This window comes from Eulemur rufifrons, chromosome 8 (genome assembly GCF_041146395.1).
Source record: "Eulemur rufifrons isolate Redbay chromosome 8, OSU_ERuf_1, whole genome shotgun sequence".
Lineage (NCBI taxonomy): Eukaryota > Metazoa > Chordata > Mammalia > Primates > Lemuridae > Eulemur > Eulemur rufifrons.
In genome coordinates, this window is record NC_090990.1 from 22,451,478 (window position 1) to 22,470,859 (window position 19,382).

At 58.8% G+C, this 19,382-nt stretch overlaps 2 protein-coding genes across 6 annotated transcripts; one reads left to right on the top strand and one right to left on the bottom strand.

The window, feature by feature from the left end:
- The first annotated feature begins 6,966 nt into the window (after nt 1–6,966).
- Nucleotides 6,967–11,876, top strand: HPCA (hippocalcin). Its single transcript, XM_069477625.1, has 3 exons — nt 6,967–7,344; nt 11,553–11,658; nt 11,779–11,876. Exons 1-3 carry the CDS (start codon nt 6,967–6,969, stop codon nt 11,874–11,876), a joined length of 582 nt encoding a protein of 193 aa, XP_069333726.1.
- Nucleotides 11,877–12,627: 751 nt separating this feature from the next.
- On the bottom strand, nt 12,628–18,732 carry TMEM54 (transmembrane protein 54). Of its 5 annotated transcripts, none has more exons than XM_069477630.1 (6): nt 18,600–18,732; nt 16,138–16,331; nt 13,944–14,003; nt 13,592–13,681; nt 13,336–13,470; nt 12,628–12,902 (listed from the first exon to the last, which is right to left on the bottom strand). In XM_069477630.1, the coding sequence occupies exons 1-6, from the start codon at nt 18,613–18,615 to the stop codon at nt 12,828–12,830; spliced, it is 570 nt and encodes a 189-aa protein (XP_069333731.1). In that variant the 5' UTR covers nt 18,616–18,732; the 3' UTR covers nt 12,628–12,827. The 5 variants fall into 5 exon arrangements, with proteins under 5 accessions (XP_069333731.1, XP_069333729.1, XP_069333728.1 ...); XM_069477628.1 differs by having other exon boundaries at nt 13,592–13,780; XM_069477627.1 differs by having other exon boundaries at nt 12,628–12,956; nt 13,592–13,780.
- Nucleotides 18,733–19,382: the final 650 nt, after the last annotated feature.

The window sequence follows — 19,382 nt, forward strand, 5'->3', positions numbered from 1 at the left end:
GGGAGGGGAGCAGGTGGAGGGGTGAGGAGGAGGGAGGGGTCCCAGATGGGGTGGAGCCTTGGGCTTGTTTGGACAGAGGCGGACCCAGGGGCAGGACAGGCTGGAGGTGGAAGCAGTCAGATATTGGCTGGCTTGAGTCCGGGTGTCTGTGGGCTTCTGGCAGCAAGTCCAGGAAGCAGCTGGAAATGCAATGCAGGTTTTACAGAGAATGAACCAGAAGGTCAGAGGGGTTGTTTTTGCCAACTTTCCCCCAAAAGGAGAAAGGGCATGCCAGGATTTGAACTTGTGTCTGTCACCCTCCAAACGAAGTCTATATTCTCATATTAAGGAAACATCAGTCCCTGACTCTGGGCTTGGCATGGAGCTCAACTGCCTTTACCCAGGAGTCGGGGCTCTTCTTGGGGGGCATTGCAGCCATCCCCCTGCAGCAGAGCTCAGCAGCCTCAGGGGCTCTGCCAGCAGGGTCTTCACACCCTAACTTCTGCTCTGCAGAAGGGCCATCCCCACCCAGCCCCAGCCTTCCTGGTCTCCCAGTGCCAGGGCTTCCCTTCTAGCCACCTGGAGCCACAGGACCGTGGCAGCCAACGCTAACCAGGCGCTGACTGGGTGCAGGCCCAGCGCCAGGCAGTCACAGGCTTCCTCTCTCAATCCTCACAGCAGCCCCTCCAGGGAGGTGCTATTATTATTGTTTCCATTTACAGATGAGGGAACCAAATGAAGCTTCAGGAGGTGAAGGGCCCTGTCCCCCTCCACCATGTGGTGGGTGGTGGGTTGGTGGGGCAAAGCTGCTATGGGACCTGGGCAGGCCCGTGTAAAGTGAGGCTTCTCTTGAGGGACCCCAACCCCCCAACCCCCCTTGGCCCCACCCCTGACTTCAGCTCTGCAGTTCCAGCTCCCAGGACTCCCCTCCCCAATTCTGTTCCTGGTGGCCCAGCTCCCTTGGGAACAGCCAGGCCCGCCCCCTCCCCCTCCCAGGCTGTGCTCCTGGCAGCTCTGCCGCCCTGGGCTCTGGTCCGGGGGTGGTCCCTGGCAGAGAGGAGGGTGGGCAGAAGCTGGGATGCTTGGGCTGAGATGCCGTGCATCCGGAGACCCCGAGGCCCCCACCTCGGGGCCCACTGTGCGCCAGGCTGGGGTGGGTAGGGCCTTTTGGAAAGGGGTGGCTTGAGGTTTTAATCACTTTTTCAATGTTTGTTTGTGTAATTCAGCCCCGAGATGCGTTTCCCTCCATCTGTCCCCACCATCTGCTCCTATCAGGATTTTCCAAACCGTTTGGGACCAAAGAGGCAACGTGGTGGGGGGTGGGGATGGGGAAGCTGGGGCTCTAGGGGGGGAGGGGCCCCCTTCACCCACTTCACTGAGAGGCTTCCACGGAGGGGCCGGGGCTCCCGAGGCACACAGAACTGGGTTCGGATGCTGACACTGTCGAGTTCTTGCTGTATTACCTCGGGCAGGTGACTTCACTCCTCTGAGCCTCGGTCTCCATAGCTGTAAGTGGCAGTAGCACTGTTGATTCCTCAGGATCACTGAGGATCAAGCGAGGTGCTCGGCAGATACTCCGTCTCTTTCTGGCATCTCAGGAGCTGTTCTGTCTCTCTTTTGTGGTAGACCAAGGCAGCCACCCGAGTTCCGTACCCGCCACTCTCTCCGCAGACACTGGGCAATCCCCCTAAACTTGCTTGCTCTTCCGTGGACCCAGCCTTGCAGTCACCCCTCCACAACCACCCCCCCCCTCCACGTCTCCTTTCCCTCCTGGGTGGCTCAGTGTGAGGGGGAAGGGGACTGAGTCTCATTGGCAAGGACCCCCCAAACAGGATTCCGGGGTCACTGGCGCCTCACCCGTTCATGCTCACGTCACCCATTTGACCTCTGTGCTCAGAAAGGGGAAGAGACATGCCCCGGGTTGTCCAGAGTGAGGACCCAGGCCTCCTGACCAGCTGCCCCCCTTTCCCGGGCTATATCTCAGGGCACTGGGTCTTGGGCCAAGGGCCTGGTGTGCAGTGTGGGGAGCCCCAAGCCTTCGCCTTTGAGGCTCCCAGTGCTGATTAGGCCCCCTGGGGGGTGGAAGTGGCTGATGGGAAGCAGCCAGCAGAGCCTACCGGCGCCCAAACTCTGCCGCTGGATCCGCCCTACTCATTTCAGGGCAGGAAAAGGGACCTGGGGTCCCAGGGGAGGAGAAGACCTAGTCCTGCCTTCTAAAGCTCCCATCTATGGGGAAGACACAATGCAGACGGGGGGTCCCCAGGGCAGGGAACCAGCCACCCTCCTAGGGCAGAAGGCAGGATGGGAAGGGAAGTCCCCTCAGGACGAAGGGGAAGTAGGGAGGAAGCAGAGAGGGGGCTGAGCAGCCCAAGATGAGGGCAAACTGAGACCCCCCCCCCTCGCCAAGCATGGAGAGGAGGACTCAGACCAGGCAGGAGAGAGAGGAAGGGGTGATGGGGGGAGGGGCTGAGAGAGTGACTGTAGGGCAGACCCCTCTCCCTGACCCTGACCTGAGCACAACTGGCCCTCCAGGCCTGGTGGGGAGAGGGTAGGGAGCTTGTCACTGGATGGTGGATGGGCTTGAGGTGGGGGCTGAGCAGCAAGTCCCTCCCAGCCCCCTGGTCCTCACGCAGGAGGCAGCTGGGAACCACCCACGCTTGTCTGGCGTCTCTCACGCCTCTACTAGGGGTCCCCACATCAGAGCCAAGGCACACAGTGGAGCCCATGTTCCGGAGGGCCCAGCTGTCCCCACCCCATCCCAGCCTGCCTCCTTATCTCCAGTCGAGACTTCCCCACTTGCCCCCAAGCAGGAGGGACAAAGGCTTGAGTCTGAGGACCTCAGAGGCTTGGTCTGGGAACCTGGAAGGGGAGATTTAGTCTGAGCCCCGGGGAGCCAGAAAGGTCTGAGCTGCTGGCCCTGAAAAAAACACTCGACTAGAAGGGGCTGTCCAGGCTTCACCTTCAAGGTGGGTCCGGATGCCAGATCCACCCCTTGGTCATCTCTCACCCTGAAATGCCCCTGCTCCCACTTTACCCCCGGTCCTCAAAGTCTGCTTTTTGCTTTTCTTTTAGAGACAAGCTCTCACTCTGTCGCCCAGGCTGGAGCTCACTGGCAAGATCACAGCTCACTGCAGCGTCCAACTCTTGGGCGGCAGCCTCCCAGAGGACTGGGATTGCCACGCCCTCCCTCAAAGCCTGTTCTCGACATAATGGCCCCAGTGAACTGTTGACATAGAAGTCAGACCCTCTCATGCTGCTTAAAGCCCAAGAACTTCCCGTCTCACCTGGAGTAAAAATCTGAAGTCCTTGGCATGGTCCCCAAGTCTCCTGATGTGCCACCATCCCAACCTCCGCACCCCAATCCCAACTTTTTCAAAAACGTTTATCTAGTACAGGATAGAATTGACTTTTATATTATGTCCAGTGTTTATTGTCCACTCTTGTAACCCCACTTCCTAGGTAGAACAGTGCTGGCTGCAGAACTAATGTTTTATAAATACTTGTGGAATGAATGAATGAGGGCACATGGATTCAAGTCCAAGCCCTCCCCTCTTTAGCCATGAGACCTTGGAAAAATCATTTAACCCCTCCGAGCCTCAGTTTCCTCATCTGTAAAATAGGGCAATAAGGACCACCTCCTAGAGATAGAGAAAGGACAAAATCTAAGACCAGGATGTGGGGACTGTTGCTGAGGCTGCGGGGGAGGAGAATGCAACCCCGTACGGGCAGGAAGAGCTGTGAGTTCGGTCCCTGACTCTGGAGGGGAGCTGTCCCGTCTGCAGGGGCCCAGGCACCGCAGAACCTCCAGGCTGGAGATCTTCTCCTGCTCTCCTATGTCACCATCCTGCACAGGCAGAGCCTGGGGAGGGAGGGAGGGGGTTCCTTGATTGGAGGGGGGAGTGGGAGGAGCAGTTGACATCGATGTTGGGAGGTGGGATTAGCCCTGAGAGGGGCTGGGGGATGAGATGGGAGTGATGGGCAGGAGATGGGGGCGGGCTCTCCAAGGTGGAGGTGGGGCAGGGGGCGTGTCTGGCCCCCTACCACGAAGACCTCGCGGACTGGAGGGATGGACGCCCCCCCCTCCCCAAAGAGCCCCCAGCTCAGTTAGTTCCGGAGTTGAGGCGCGGGGGCAGGGAGGGCGCCTGTCGAACCGCCCAGGATCCTGATTCCGCCCTCGGAGCGACGTGCGGCTCAGAGCCCAGGTGGGGATGGGGGAGAGGGAGTGGAGCGGCCAGGGATTGTCCCCGGCTTAGGAAAGAGGTCTGTTGGCACTGACCCGCCCCTCCATTCAGGCTACCTGAGTCCAGATGCTGAGGAGATGCGGGCCTCGGTCCTCCCCCGCTGGGGCGCTCCCTGGAGAGGGGGGCCCGGGAAGTGAGGGCGTCCCCTTCCCTCCCCGGCGCGGGGGCGGGGGCGGAGCCTAGCGCACCGCTCCCCCCTCCCCAAGCTGGAGGGGACCCCCCCAGGGGAGGGCCTCCGGGTGAACGCTGCGGGGCGTCTCCCTCCCAGTCCCGCCCGCCCCTCCGGCCGCCCCTGCCGCCGCGCGCCGCAGCAGCGCCGCCTTCCCTGCGCAGTCGGTGTCTCCGCGTCGCTGGGTGAGTGGGGGCCGCTCCGGCAGGGGCTGGGGTATGCGGGCAGGGGGAGTCCGGAGCCAGGGGGCCACGTCCAGGGCTCCCCAGCCCCGCTGCTCCCGCGCCTTCCGGGAATCCTCCCCCGGGGGGGCGCAGGGGTCGGGGACTCCCCCGGGAACACGCGGTGCTCTCCAGGGTCCTGACCGCCGGGTGGCCGGCCCCGAGGAGGCGCGTTTCGGCCGCCCGGGAGCGCCCCCTCCAGGAGGGGCCCCGCGCCGGGCGCTCTGCGAGTGCTGGAGGGATTGAGGCGGCGGCTGAGGGCCAGAGCTGGGGAAGGTTTGGGGAGGGTCTGCGGGGCGGGTTTCTCAGGTTCTTCCCATTTGGGGGACTGGAGGTCTTTGCGGGGACGGCATTATCTTCTTCCAATTGGGAGGGGCAACTCCGAGGGTGGCAGGGAGGAGGGGGCACTGGAGGAGCTCTCCTGCTCAGCGCATCTCTCTGCCCCCACCCCGGTGACCCAGTTCTCGGACCTTGAGGAGGGAAGTAAGGGACACACTCCCTCACCCCAGCCCTATGCATTTCCTTAGTCCCTTCCCACACTCTTGTTCGGTGGGTTCTCAGCCTGGGGCAGCAGAGGCTGATGTAGAAAGGAGGGGCACCAACTTACCCAGAAACATGCATGTGACACACTGCTGAGGACACACACAGGTCCCCCAAGTGGCCACACAGGCACATTCCCTCACACTGTGACGGGTGCATACCTGGTCGCACGAACATATAATGCACATGCACAGACATGGATGGAAACATGGGAGACAAATGCAATGGAGGAACCAGGGACACGCGTCATGCACAAGCACACGCACCCTCACACACACGCCCACACACATGTGCACAAAGCTTCGTGTACATGCACACACAAGGAACCCCCTCGCCCCGTCTCACTTGCAGCCCCAAGCTGGGAGGGGTCACCTGCACACAGCCCTACATCCCTGCCCAGAAGTGCCTGGCTGTCTCCTCTCCATTGCCTTCCCCTCAGCCTCCACGCTCTAACCTCCTGCACTGAGGGGACCTTTCAAGACTAGATTAAAAGTAAGTGTTGGGGAGGGTTGGATGGGCTAGGTGTCCCTCTGGAAAAGGGGCCCCCAGCAGGTCTTGAAGGGCTGCAGCTCCCTCTCCTGGGACCTGGCAGCACCCCTGGGGGAAAAAACAGAAAAATGGCAAGGGTGCCTGAAGGTCCCACGTGCCACTGGCCATGTGAGAGGTGGCAACATGCGAGTTGGCGTGTGATGGCATGTATGAGACATGTGGGTTGTGGGCTGGTGTGTCTTGGTGCACAGGGTTTGGGAGTTGTGCGTGGTCCCGTGTGTCAGTACATGTGAGTGGTGGAGCAGAGGGAATGTTGTCATGTGTGGAGGCATGGTGACCCCATGGGTGGGCGTGGGCTGGTATGTGAGTGGCATGAGACCCAGTGTGTGGATGCGGTGAGCTGTGTAGCACAATAGATATCAGCATACGTTCATTTACATAGTGTTGCGCGTGAGTTTTGTGGCACTCGGGCATATGTAAGTCATTTTTATTTATCTAACACTTACATAGCACTTATCTACGCAGGCAAGGTTCTAAGTGCTTCACATGTATTAACTAATTTAATCCCTACAACAGTCCTAGCAGGTAAGTACTATTATCACCCCACTTTACAGATGAGACAGAGAGTTTAAGGAACATGTCCCAAGTCACTTAGCTGGTAAGAGGAAGAACTGGGATTCGAACCCAGGTGATCTGGCTCCGGAGCCCAGACCAACATCTACACTATGCTGCCTCTTGTTTGCACACACCTGTGGGGCAGAGAACAGGGCAGTGTCCGGGCTGCAGGTGCATTTTGTGGTAAGCAGGCACACGTGCGGCAATGAGGGGGCAGTGCGTAGGAAGGAGGAGACCCAGGTCTTTCTGCACCTCCAGGGCAATGTGGGAGTCGGCCCTGTCATGCCATGGCTGTGTGACCCGATGCACGTCATCTCTCTTCTCTGAGACTGCCTTCTCATCTGTGGAGTGGGGCTAATCCCATGCTTCCCCTTGGGAGGGCATGACAGTATGCACTGGGGAAGGCTCAGGGGCTGGCACCGAGAAGGGCCTCAGTAAATGTGAGCCCCCTTCCCTTCCTCCCTCTCCAGGTCTGTTTCCCAGGGAAGTCTAAGGTCTGGGGAGACAGTGTGGAGCATGTCACAAAGACAGGAGGCCTGGGTGCAGGCCGTGTGACTCTGGGCCAGTTCCTCTCTCTGCGTCAAATGAGAGGCTGGGATGGCTGGTGTCAGGGGCCCCTTCTGGAGTGGTTTCAAGTGACCAGGAAGGCCTAACCACTTCTCTCTGTCCCTCAACCCCCTTGGGGATCCAGGTGGGACTTGGCTCGGTGGCCATGGGCAAGCAGAACAGCAAGCTGCGGCCCGAGATGTTGCAGGACCTGCGGGAGAACACAGAGTTCTCAGAGCTGGAGCTGCAGGAGTGGTACAAGGGCTTCCTCAAGGACTGCCCCACAGGCATCCTCAACGTGGACGAGTTCAAGAAGATCTACGCCAACTTCTTCCCCTATGGTGACGCCTCCAAGTTCGCCGAGCATGTCTTCCGCACCTTTGACACCAACAGTGATGGCACCATCGACTTCCGGGAGTTCATTATTGCACTGAGCGTGACCTCGCGAGGCCGCCTGGAGCAGAAGCTCATGTGGGCCTTCAGCATGTACGACCTGGACGGCAACGGCTACATCAGCCGGGAGGAGATGCTGGAGATCGTGCAGGTGGGCTCCTGGGCCCCTGCGCATGCCCGGTGCGGGGCCCAGCAGCTGGTGCCCCCTCCCCTTTTGATCCTCCCAGCAGACCTTGTAGGCAAGTAGAGGCAGGGGCTATTCTTACAATCCCATTTAAAAATTTTATTAGGAAATATTTCCTATTTAAAGGAAAGTCAAGAAAACTCCCATATACCCTTTACCCAGATTGACCAATTAATATTTACCCAGATTGACCAATTATCGTTTTGTGTGTGTGTGTGTGTGTGTGTGTGTGAGCATGCACACGTGTATGTAATGTTTTCTTGTTGTTCTGAACATTGTCCCTTTACCCTTGGATACATCAGGATATATTTCCTACAAATAAGGACATTCTCTTACATAACCCATAATATGATTATCAAAGTCAGGACATTGAACATAGAAACAATGCTATTATCTAATCTACCGATCATATTCCAATTGTGCCAACTGTCTCCATTTCTTTATAGCATTTTTGACCCTCGTCTAGGATCACACATTGAATTTTGTTGTTATGTCTCTTTAGTCTCCTCTAATCTGGAATAGTTCCTCAGTCGTTCTTTGTCTTTCGTGACTTGACATTTCTGCAGAGTACAGGCTAGTTACGTTTCATTGATCCTCATGTACTCAGGAGAAAGTAGATGCTCAGAGAGGTAAAGGCACTTGCTCAAGGCCACACAGCCTGTGAGTGGGCCACCTGGCTCCAACATCTATATTCCACCAGGAAACGCAGCCACCTCCCAACTAATTGAGGGCCCACTAAGAGACCAATATTGAATGAGGCATTTATATCCATGAGCCCAGTGCATCCATACGACAACCCCATGAGGCTCAGAGAGGTGGAGTAACTTGTCCAAAGTCACACAGCACATAAATGGAGTCAAACTACGGCTGGCCACCACTCAGAGCTGCCTTTTGAGGGGGCTCTGGACTCCCAGCCAGGAGATCTGGCTTCCAGTTCTGCAGTTGGCCTTACCTCTGAGGTTGCTCATTTATAAAGTGGGGGCAGTGATACTGACCTCACGAAAGATTTAAAGAGCTGATATGAATGCCCTTTCTTAATACAAATTTAATTGTACTACATGTTAGCTTTATTTCAAAACCTCCCAGAGCACCCAGAGCTCAGCCCAGCATTGAAGATAGTGAGGGCTCGGGTTCCATTTTACCTGTGCTGTTCCTGAGCCTTTACAGGTTTCTTTACCTATAATGCAGGGGTGCTAAGCCCCTACCTCACAGTTATTGTAGGGCTAGAGTGAGATAGGGACTCCGGCAGAGGGCCTGGCATGTGATTGGTACTTAGGAAACGTTAGCGATTGTGCGTTATCATTTTCTGCTCCTCACAGCCGCTGCTCTAACCAGAATGGCCTTTTCAGCATCCCTGAAATGTGCCATGAATGATCCTGCCACACAGCTTTGCACGAGCTCTTGCCCCCTTTCCTTCTGCAGCTCCCAATCCTTTCCCTCCGGTCCCTCTGCTCTGCCGACCTCTCCCCCTTCCAGCCATTCAGCGTCTGCTGGACTCTTGACTTTGGCTTCTCCTCTCCCTAAGGGTCTGGGTCTGCTCTCTCCAGCTTGAGTAGAATGGGATGCCTTAGAATGTGATGCGTTTCCTATGCTTATGGCTGGGGAAAAAACCTTAATGTTTGTCACTGACTCCTGTGGGCCTGGCATTAACTCTGTAGTTGCTGGATGGTGGGGAGTTCTGGGGCTCCTGATGGAAAGGTCGGGGTAGCCAGGGTGGTGGAGGCTTACTCAGGGACTGGGCAGCAGATGGATAGCATCCAACCCAGAGAGATGTTCATGCCTCACCACTTAGTGCGGTTGCACTGGTATGTACTGGCAAACCTCGGTCCTGCTGGAGCCACCATGCCCAGGACATCAGTCAAGCCAGCCCCATTCCTGGGCATCCCCAGGATCCTTTCTGGCTGGCTTCTGCTGTCCAGGCCCTGGCTTCCTTTATGGCGGCCTGGTGGCCCTAGAGAGTGGTGCAGACAGAGCTCTGCAAACTCTGGTGCCTGATTAATGACAAGTCGGCTCCAGTGAAACCATGAGCAAGCAGCAATTCCAGACAATTAATCTGGAGGTGCAGGAGGATGGCTGTCACAAGGGAAGTGGTCACTTTCTAAGTCACTTAGTCCTCCTCAGGACCCAGCCGTGTGCGAGGTGGTAGACACAGTGGAAAGGAAAAGACTGTGCCTCTTGGGACTCCTGCTGTGGTGGGAGAGACAAATGTGCAGGCCACACTGGTCAGCTCAGTGACAGAGGGTAAAGGTGACATCTGGGAGCAGCGAGGGACAGGGAAGACCTGAGGATATGGTGGACAAATAACGACTATAACATGAGCTGCCATTTACTGACCACCCGCTCTAGCCAGCCACTGTTCCAACTCTCTACACACCTGACCCCATTTACTCCTCTAGGCAATCCCAGTGAGGGAGATACGATTACTCTTATTTAACAGATGAGGAAACTGAGGCTCACAGAGGTTAAATACTTGTCTGAGGCTCCACAGCAAGTGAGTAGTGGCACCAGGATGCCACTCCAGGCCCATCTGACTTCAAAGGCCTTGCTGGTCATCACCGCCCCACACTGCCCAAGCCTCCATCCAGCAGTTAAGAGGACACAGGTTCAGATCAGTCTCTGCCATCAATTCCCTTTCTGAGCCTTGGTTTCGTATCTGGAAAATGGGGATCTTGACACCTGCTTTTCAGGGCTGCTGTGAGTTCAGAAACAGTGCATGTAAAGTACCTGGGACACAGTGGATGCCTGATAAATGGTGGCTCCTATTATCATTCCAGGCAGAGACCGTAAATGCTGGGGAATCTGCAAAGCCCAGGGGTGTGTGTTTGTTGGCAGAGTCATGCTGCCGGGGAAGGCCTGACGGTGGAGAGGTCAGCATCATGCAGACTGTGAAGTGTCTTGAGTGCCAAGGGCAGAATGCTTTGGACTTGGTACAGAGGGCAGTGGGAGGTGCAAATAGCTGTTAAGCAGGGGAGTCCCTGACAGGTGCCAAGCACTTTATTAGGTTCTGGGGATTTGGGCACTAGCCAGACATCCATGGTCCTTACCTGTGTGATGGGGACTAGGGACAATCCTGCAAAGACTTAATTACTTCCAGAGAGGTGTCTTCGAAGGAAAAGTCCAGGAGGCTCTGAGCCTGCGTATGCCCCCTGACCCAGCCTGGGTCCGAGAAGGCCTCGCTAAGAAAACATCATGTAAACTGAGCCCCAAGGAGGAGTGGGAGGCAGCAGAAGGAGCGTGGGGCAGCATCCAGAAGGAGCTGGGTGCACGGCGGGCCTGCGGGGAGGCCTGTGTGCGAGGGGAGCGAGGGGGCGGCGCGCTGGGCTGTGGACGTGGCAGTGGAGAATCTGTGTTTGGAAAGAGCTTTCAGAGGCAGCGTGGGGGACAGACCCACGGGAGAGAGGCTAGAAGGGACCAGTGCGGAGGCTGAAGCTGGCTCTGAGGCAGGACAGGTTTATGGGATGGGAGAAGGGAGGCTTCTTGGAGGAGGTGTTGGTCAGGAAAAGCTGGAAGATTGAGGCGACCAGTCCGGTCCTTGAGCTCCGGGGTCCCGGGACCCGGGCATCCCACAGGCCAAGCCCTGCGTGCCCTGTACTTCAGCGCAGGAGCCCTCCTGCGCGTTGCCTCGCGAGCTCCGGCACGTGGCGGCTGCCGCCCTCGGCCCGGCAGAGCCCGGGCCGTCCCCGCCCGCGGCGGAGGCTCATTTGCGTGCGTTTGCATAATGTTCCCCGCCCCCTCGGGCCCTGCGCCCCCTGCCGGCCGCCGCGCGGGCCGCCCTGGGCCCGCGTTCCTGAGAGGCGGCGCGAACCGGCGCTCGCCCCCCACCCGCGCTCCAGGCACAAGTTCCCGAGCCCGACCTTCCAGACCTTTCGCTATCTGGGTCCATCGCCCCCACCCCCTGAACCCCAAGTTCCCGGCGCCCACTCGGAGCGTTGGCGCTACGGCGCCTTTGTTCCTTTCCCACCTGGCTCTCCACCGGAACTTGGCCAGGGCCCGCTCCAGTAGCCCCCTCTTCTGGGAAGCTCCTTCCCGACCCCCCGGCTCCCCACGCCTCCGTGACCCCAGTCCACCTCGCCCCGGCAGGGCGGCAAACGTCAGCGTGCCTGGGGGCGTCTTGAATCTTGGGGTCGGGGCCCAGCGGCCCCTCTCACTTCATGCCTTCCCCTCCCGCCCCCCAGGCCATTTACAAGATGGTTTCGTCCGTGATGAAGATGCCGGAGGACGAGTCGACCCCAGAAAAGAGGACCGAGAAAATCTTCCGCCAAATGGACACAAACAACGACGGTGAGAGGGCAGGGGCGGGACGGGGCGGGCGCCACTCCCTCTCTCCCTCCCTCCCCCCACTCCTCTGCCCCCCGCTCCGCTGCCACCTTCTCCGCGGTCACAGCTCCCTTCGCCCCGCAGGCAAGCTGTCCCTGGAGGAGTTCATCCGCGGGGCCAAAAGCGACCCGTCCATCGTGCGCCTGCTGCAGTGCGACCCCAGCAGCGCCTCCCAGTTCTGAGCGAGAGGATCCAGGTCCCCCCTCCTCCCTGCCTTCACCGGCCCCCTCCCGGCTCTCCGCATCCTCTCCCTTGCCTCCTATCCAGGCTGGGGCCCAGACTGGGGGACCCCCCCACCCCAGGTCTGCACTTTGGGGGGCCTTAGAGAAGGGAACCCTGCAGTCCCCCCAGGCCCAAGCAAGCAAGCAAGCTATTAGTACACCCCAATCCAAGAGGCAATGACAGAGAGACGCGGGCTGGCTTGTTCTGCCGGGCAGAGTCAGCCCACCCCTACCCGGAGGAACTCAATGAGGGCAGACCCCTCCCCCGACCCCCAGGCATGCCCCGCTCTTGCAGGTCTCAGTCCGGGTGGAGGGGTAGTCATGCCCAGGTGAGGAGCCTGTATTTTTATTTGGAGGGGAGAGAAGGATTCCAGGGGTGTTGGGGTTTGAGGAAGCTTCCTTGAGCCACCCTTCCCTGCGGGAGAACCTCCAGCCATCCTGCCCCAGCCTTTGCTGGTCTGGAGGCCATGATGCAAAGGAAAACCTCCCAGGATTCCACCTGCCCTTTAGCACTTGGATGAACACAGCCAGCCACACACAGACCCACCAACTCCTCTGTTTGGCCTCTCACACACACAGACCCACAGACAGACGGACAGATGCACCTAGAACCCCGCCCACAGTGTCCTGGGTAGGAAAGAAGCACGGCCCCCCTGGCTGAGCCCCTGTCCCTCCCCCATGCTCCCCCTCAGCCCCCGCATGCAGCCAAGTGGAGCAACTCTGTTCTTTTTAATAACTTCAGAATAAAGTCTCGTTTCAGTGCAGTGGGCTGGGTGGCCAGGGAGGGAGTTGAAAGCCCCATTGGGTCCCCAAGGGTCTACTGGGCCCCCTTGGGCCAGCTCCAGGAATCTTGGCCTGGTCGTGCTGCAGACTTGTTGCAGGGTCCAGTGGCCGTGGGTGACACATCAGCTCTCAGAGGGTCAGCAGCTCAGAGCTGGTGCAGCGCAGCAGGTCCCCGTCCTCCACGGGCTCCGGGCTCTCCTGCATCTGCAGGGACACAGGAGGCTGCCAGACCCACTGTGCCTGGGCCTGGGTCTCTTCCTCCGGGACAGCCAGGGAATGGGAGGAGGGGAGGGGAGGATCTCTGGGGTAAAATGGCATCATTACCCACCCCCATGCCAGAGCCAGGCCAGACCCTTGGAGTACCCCACCCAGCTCAAGCCCAGATGCCACCCCCCCCCCCACCCCCAGAACTCATCCTGGGCCCTGGGAGAGCCAGGTGTCAGCTGTGTGACTCAGCTGGGAGATCTGGCCTCTCTGCGCCTCCAAGCCTCTCCCTTTGCTCCTGGGGAGGAAACTTTTGCCCCACCCCAGTTCTCAAGGTGGGGGCCCTGAACAAAGGGGTGGGGCAGACAGGCCTGAGCTCCCCAGCAGGGCCTCCCAGGAAGTACAGGAAGTCAGGGCTGTGGAGGGGACATACCGAATGGTGGCTGCTTTTCCCCCACCAAGGCCTCAGTTCCAGCAGCTGGTGGGCGAGCTGGGCGCAGCGCACAGCAAACACGCTCTCCACCATGCAGAGCACTAGCGCGATGGCCCAGAGGCACAGGCTGGAGCTCTGTGGGTCACAGGGGGCAGAGATGGCTGTCTGGGCTTGGGGGTGGAGGGCAGACTCCGAGAACCCTTCCCAGCCCTGTTGAGCACCTGGGTTCCCTCCCACCCCAGGTCTAGGAACTCACGTAAATGCGCGTGGGGTCGAAGGGACAGTCAGGCGTGAGGGCCAGTAGCTCAGGGCTCCCAAAAGTGCAGGCGGCCAGCAGTGCCCGGCCCTGGGTGGCAAAGGTCACAGCGATCGAGGCCAAGAGGCCGAGGGCACAGGTCAGAGAGAGGAGAGCACAGGCCACGCTCGAGCTAAACACTGTCCAGCGCTGGGTAGGGGAGGCCACTGGTCAGTGGACATCAGGCTGGTCCCCATGGGCAGCTCTGGCCTACGGAGGGTCAGCCTCACCCCCTCCAAGCAGGCCAGGCCCTTGGGGGTGGCTGTTGCCCTGACCCTACCCCCACAGTCCCATCCCAGAAGGTGTCACATACCAGAGCGGTGCTGGGGAGGTAGCGTGACAAGATGATGGCTGCAATGCCAGAGGTGATGACCTGTGGGGAGGCTCAAGTCAGCTCTGACCCCCTGCTGCAGGGGAGTGGGCAGGGGATCAGGGGCGCCCTTGGATAAAGATTCCACCAATGCCAACCCTGGCCCTCCAACACCCCACCCCAACCCCTGCTTAGCCTTGGCCTCATTACCACCATCGACACGGAGCCACTGCCTCCTTGTGGTCCAGCCTTGGAGTGATGTTTCTAAAGCAGTCACTCCCTGCCTACAACCTTCCATGACTCCCCACTGCCTACAGCTGTGTATCCTGGGGCTGCAGGGGCATGCCAGGGGGTATGCTAAGCCACAGAATACATGTGACATATCACCCAGCAATGGGAAAGATTTTGGAAGAAACTAAGTAACCCAACCAGCAAGGAACTAAAACCAAAATTGTTATATTAAAACAAACCAGGACACTTTATGGAGTAGAATTCCAATCCCTGGGAGCATTTAAAATTTTTCAGCTTCTCAGTGACCAGGCCCCAGCCCTGTCAGCTTCACCACCCCATCCCGGGCCACTCTGCCCGCTCACTGCCCTGGATGTGGACACCCACATATGGCCTGCTCCGGATACTGCCACACACACCCTCTTGCCAGGGACACCCTTCCTGCTCCTCTGCCTGTGCAGATCCTCCAAGCCCTCCTCGGGTTCCTCCTCCGTCCCGAGGGCTGGGATTGCCCCACTGCTTAGCCCAGCAGCTGCCCTCTGGATCTTTGGCCTGCATCCAGCCTGTTTCCTCCTTTTATTCCCTCCCTGGACCGGGCATGGCTGGACCCATGGGAGGCAGGTGGTAAGATGAGGATCCTGGCTTCCAGGCCCCACATGTCTTTAATTTACTGTGCAGCCACAACTAAGTGCCTCAACCTCTCTGAGCTAAGCCCCTCTCTGCAGGATGAGCTCACGGAAAGAATGGTGGCTTTGGTGTCAGACACAAATAGGTTCAAACCCAGTTTGGCTTCTTTCTATCAGCGGGATGTTGGGTGAATCCTAGTCTTGGTTTCCTCTTACGTAAAAGGGGGCTAATAATGGCCTATGTTACTGGGAGCCATGTGGATTGACTGGGTAAACCAGGCCAAAGCTGCAAGGGTCTGACCCAGACCCTGTCCCTGGTGAACCTCCTAACCCTGAGCTCGCCGCCTTCTCTGCCTTCCTCATAGGCTGGTAAGAGGAACAAACAATGTCAGTAAGAGTAAGTCCAAGCACACCCGACACATCTGTCCCGCCCAGCCCCGTCCCATTGACACAGGCTCCCCTACTCGCTGAGGCCTATGATCCCTATCCCCCCAAGCCCTGAGGCCAGCAGGCTGTCTGAGCTCCATTTTGTAGGGGGTGAGGAACAGGATTAAAAAGAATAAGTCCCCCACCAGGAGGTGGCAGGGATGGAATCCAGACACTGATGTGCCTGGGGATGTACCCCTTAGGGCTGCAGCTGCCTCTGCTGACAGGCAGGAAAGAGCTTTATAAACTTGAGAACACCAGGCCCCTTCATTCTCGTGTTAATCACACAGGCACTGACATACACTCACAATCATGGCTACTATTTACTGAGCAGGTACTAAAGGCCATGCCCAATGCTAAGCTCCTGCTGTTCGGTTCTCCAGAACAGATCTTAGCCATTCCCACATCCATACTTTGCATTTCCCATTCTCTGCACTTGGAATGCCATCCTCGTTTCCTTTCCTGCCTGCTAGTCCCAGCAAGCCACACATCTAGTTTGTGCTCATGGCAGCCCATCTGGGAACTCCTACTCATCCATCAATACCCATCCCAGAGAAGCCCTCCTGGACTCTCCCAAGCTGACTTGATGCTCCTTCCTTCTGTCCAGTGGCACTTTGGATATTTATTGTAATAATAACCTCAGTTCACAGTGGTGAGCAATAACCACTGTATGTGGACGATGTCAATCAGTACTCACTAGGACCCTCAGAGGTAAGCACCGTTACCGTCACCATTGTACAGATGGGGAAGCTGAGGCAAAGCGGTTGAGGGACTTGGACGGTTGGTAAGTGGTAGACCAACGGTTAGTGCCCGGGCTCTCTGCTTACCCACCAAAGGCTCTGAGTAGGAACTTGTTGAAGACCTTTCAAGCCCCCTCCAGCCCCTTCCCGCCAGCCACCCTCCCAGCCCGGCCATACCACGATAGCGGAAGTGACAGAGAGGATGTTGACCGCACAGTACTGCAGAGCCACAGCGTCGTCGGGGGCAGCCACATAGCGCAGCACAGTGCCGTGGAGCAGGGCGGCTGTGATGAAGCTCACATGGCCCAGCACCACCAGCACCAGACCTGTCTTCATCAGCACCTTCCGGAAGTCACACACACTCAGGCCACCTGGGGGGGACAGCTGTGTCAGGGCTGTGGGTGGGGCTTGTACTGCTGGGCAAAGCAGGAAATCGAGGCCCTGGCAGGAGTGAACAGTGAGTCCTAAATCTATTTCTGGATGACTTGGAGCCAGTAACTTGTCTTCTCTGAGCCTCAGTTTCCTCATCTGTAAAAGGGGTTCACGATACCTTTGTGAGAGGTGAAAGTCCTTGGGAAAGCACACAGTTGGTACTTAATAAAGGGTATACTGCTTATTAGCACTCAAGGTCATGAGTGGCGGGTCTCTAGCTCTAGACCCCACTGTCCTTCCACTAAGCTCCCCACTCACTGATTCATTCATTCAAGTGTTCTTCACACAAACGTTCACGGAGGGCCTGCTCTGTGCCAGGCCCTGGGGCACCACAGTGAGTTTGACAGTCACTGTCCAGGTCCCCAAGGAGCCACAGTTCACTGGACAGGGATTGGGCCCTGCTTGGTGGATAGAGCCTGGCACACAGCAGCTGCTCAACACACCACTGCTGAACGGGACTGCCTAGAGCCAGGTGACTTGGGACAGGTAGCTCCAGCCTCTGAGTCTCCCTGTTCCCATCTGTAAAATGGGAAGAAGGATCCTTGTCTCGCAGTGGGGAGGGAGGGTCTATGAGGAGATGGATGAAAGCGGGGCACACCCTGAGGGTGCTGGGAAAAGCAAGCTCCCAGTGCAGGGGGCACTGGGTGGGGAGAGGGCAAGGGTAGGGGGCCGGGGGCAAAGAACACTGGGACTCATGCAGATTCTGAGTGGCCAAGTGGCTGCCCAGCCCCATTTGCACATCCCAGGAGCGGGGAGCCCTCCTCCCTGGGCAGCTCAGGCTGTTCCTGATCTGCTGTCTGGAATTTCCCCCACGGGTCCTGGCTCTGCCCTCAAGGACACACGCCACCCTGGCCCTGCTGGCCCCTCACTCTAGCCGGTTCTGAGACTGGAAAACTGGTCAGGCCCCAGAACAACACAGCCCCTTCCTCCTTTAGCTGCTCCTCCTGGGATCTAACTTTGAGTCCCTTTCTAGACCTCAGTGTCCCCATCTGTGGCAGAGAGCATTGATCATAGTTCACATATGGGAGCTCTGCAGGTAAAGAAAAAAAAGAAATTTCTAGACTGACTGTTCTCTGGGACCCTGTGCCAGGAGGCAATCCCCAGGGAGCAGGGAGGGAAGGGGGCCATTCAGTCACAGACTCGCTGTGTGCTCTTGCACCAGCCCCTCCCCTCTCTGGGTCCCAAGATTCCCCATCTATAAAACGGGGAGGGGTCAGTCCAGCAGGTCTCTGAGACCCCTGGGGCCTGCAGGACCCTCTGGAGCTGGACCAGGGCTAGGAAAAGCAGAGGGCAGGCGATGGCCTGGAACAGCCTCCCGAAGATGAACTGCTGGCCAAACAGGAAGGGGCATGGCAACTTCATCCCAGGGCCTGACCCACCTCGCCCCATCCACCCGCCTACCTGGCAGCCCGGACACCACCCAGCTCAGGGCTGGGCTCAGTAACAACAGCAAGACTTCAAGGACCAGATTTTGGTCAAACAGTTGGGACAGTGCCAGCTTGGGGCTATGCCTGGAGCCCTGGATGGAGTCTCAGGACAGTCCTGGCTTCTTTATTTCTAAGTTAACATTCTGGGAGCACTTAGCAGCGTGGCTGGCGCAGCGCTAAGCATTTCACTCTTAGGAGCTAACTCCATCCTCACCATAGGCCTAGGAGGTGGGTGCTACTGTCCCCATTTTACAGATAAGGAAACTGAGGCTCACAAATTCTCTCAGCTAGAGAGTGGGGACTTCCCAGGACTCTCTGATGACCCAGAGCGGCATCACTGTCCCCGGGAGGGGAGGGACGGGGCACTTCCCTGCGGGCCCCGTGGGAGGAGTGGAGAGGGTGGAAGTGGGAGCCCGTAGCAAGGCTGAGGAAGCTGAGGCCCGGGCCCTGGTCCCTGTCCCTCTGCGCTCCCTTCTGGGTGAAGTGGGGGCTGCTGTCGCCAGCATCTCTGTGCCGCCCGGAGCCGCAGGGCAGGCGCATCCCTCCGCAAGAAAAGAAAGTGGGGACGAGGGGCGGAGGGCCACGTGAAGTACGTGCCGCATCACTCCTCCCTCCAGCTCCCTGTGGAGAAACTGAGGCCCAGAGAGGAAAGTGACCTTGCCCAGGGCGCGGAGGAGGCCAGAGGCCTGGACCCCGGGGGTTCGGACTCCCATTGCAGTGCTCGCCCCTGCGCCAGGCTGGGGGCGGCTGTGCCTCCCGCGCAGTCTCCCCGCCGCTCACCGAGGCGCAGACACATGTCGGCTCCTGCGCGGGTCGCCGCGGCCGCCTTCAGTGGGGCTCCGGAGGCTGCGGGCCGCCCGGGCGCCCGGCTCCCATCCTCGTCGCCCGCCGCCCGCGCGCCCCGCGCCGCCGCCCGGAGCGCCAGGCTCGGTGGCGCCGGCCCGGCCTCCCTTCCCGTCACCCCCCGGGCGGCCGCGCCCCGCTCGGCCCGGGCGGCTCGTTGGCATCGCGGCTGGTCCGACCGGCCGAGCAGCCCCCGCCGCGCGCTGAGTCAGCGCCAGCCCCGCCCGCCGCGCCCCGCTCGGCCCATTGCACGGATGCAACTGAGCCCGGGCCCCGGACGGAGAGGGCTGCGCGCGGGTCACCTGCCGCTCTCGTGACCTGGGGCACCTGGGCGGGAAAGCCCCCAGGGTGAAGTCTGGGCGGGGGGAGGGGAGCAGTGGTGGTGAATAAGCAGGGTCTGCCCCTGAGCCCCCGTGCGACCCCGGCAAGTCACCTTGCCTCCCTGGGCTTGCTTACACTGAGCAAAGAGCACGCCCCGGCCTGTGGGTCTTGTCTTCCATGCTGAGCAAGGTGCTTGACCTCTCCATTTTGGAGGGATCTCACTGCCCTCTTTGGAAAATCAGGGAAAATAATTACTGTCCCCTGAGGTTACGGGGAGACAAAATGAGATACAAAAATGAGATAAGAAAACACTTAGGAAGCTCTCCAGAGTGTCCTACGGACAAAGTGTAGACCAAGCAGGAGCACATAGTAGGAGCTTTATTCCTGGCTATGGTGACT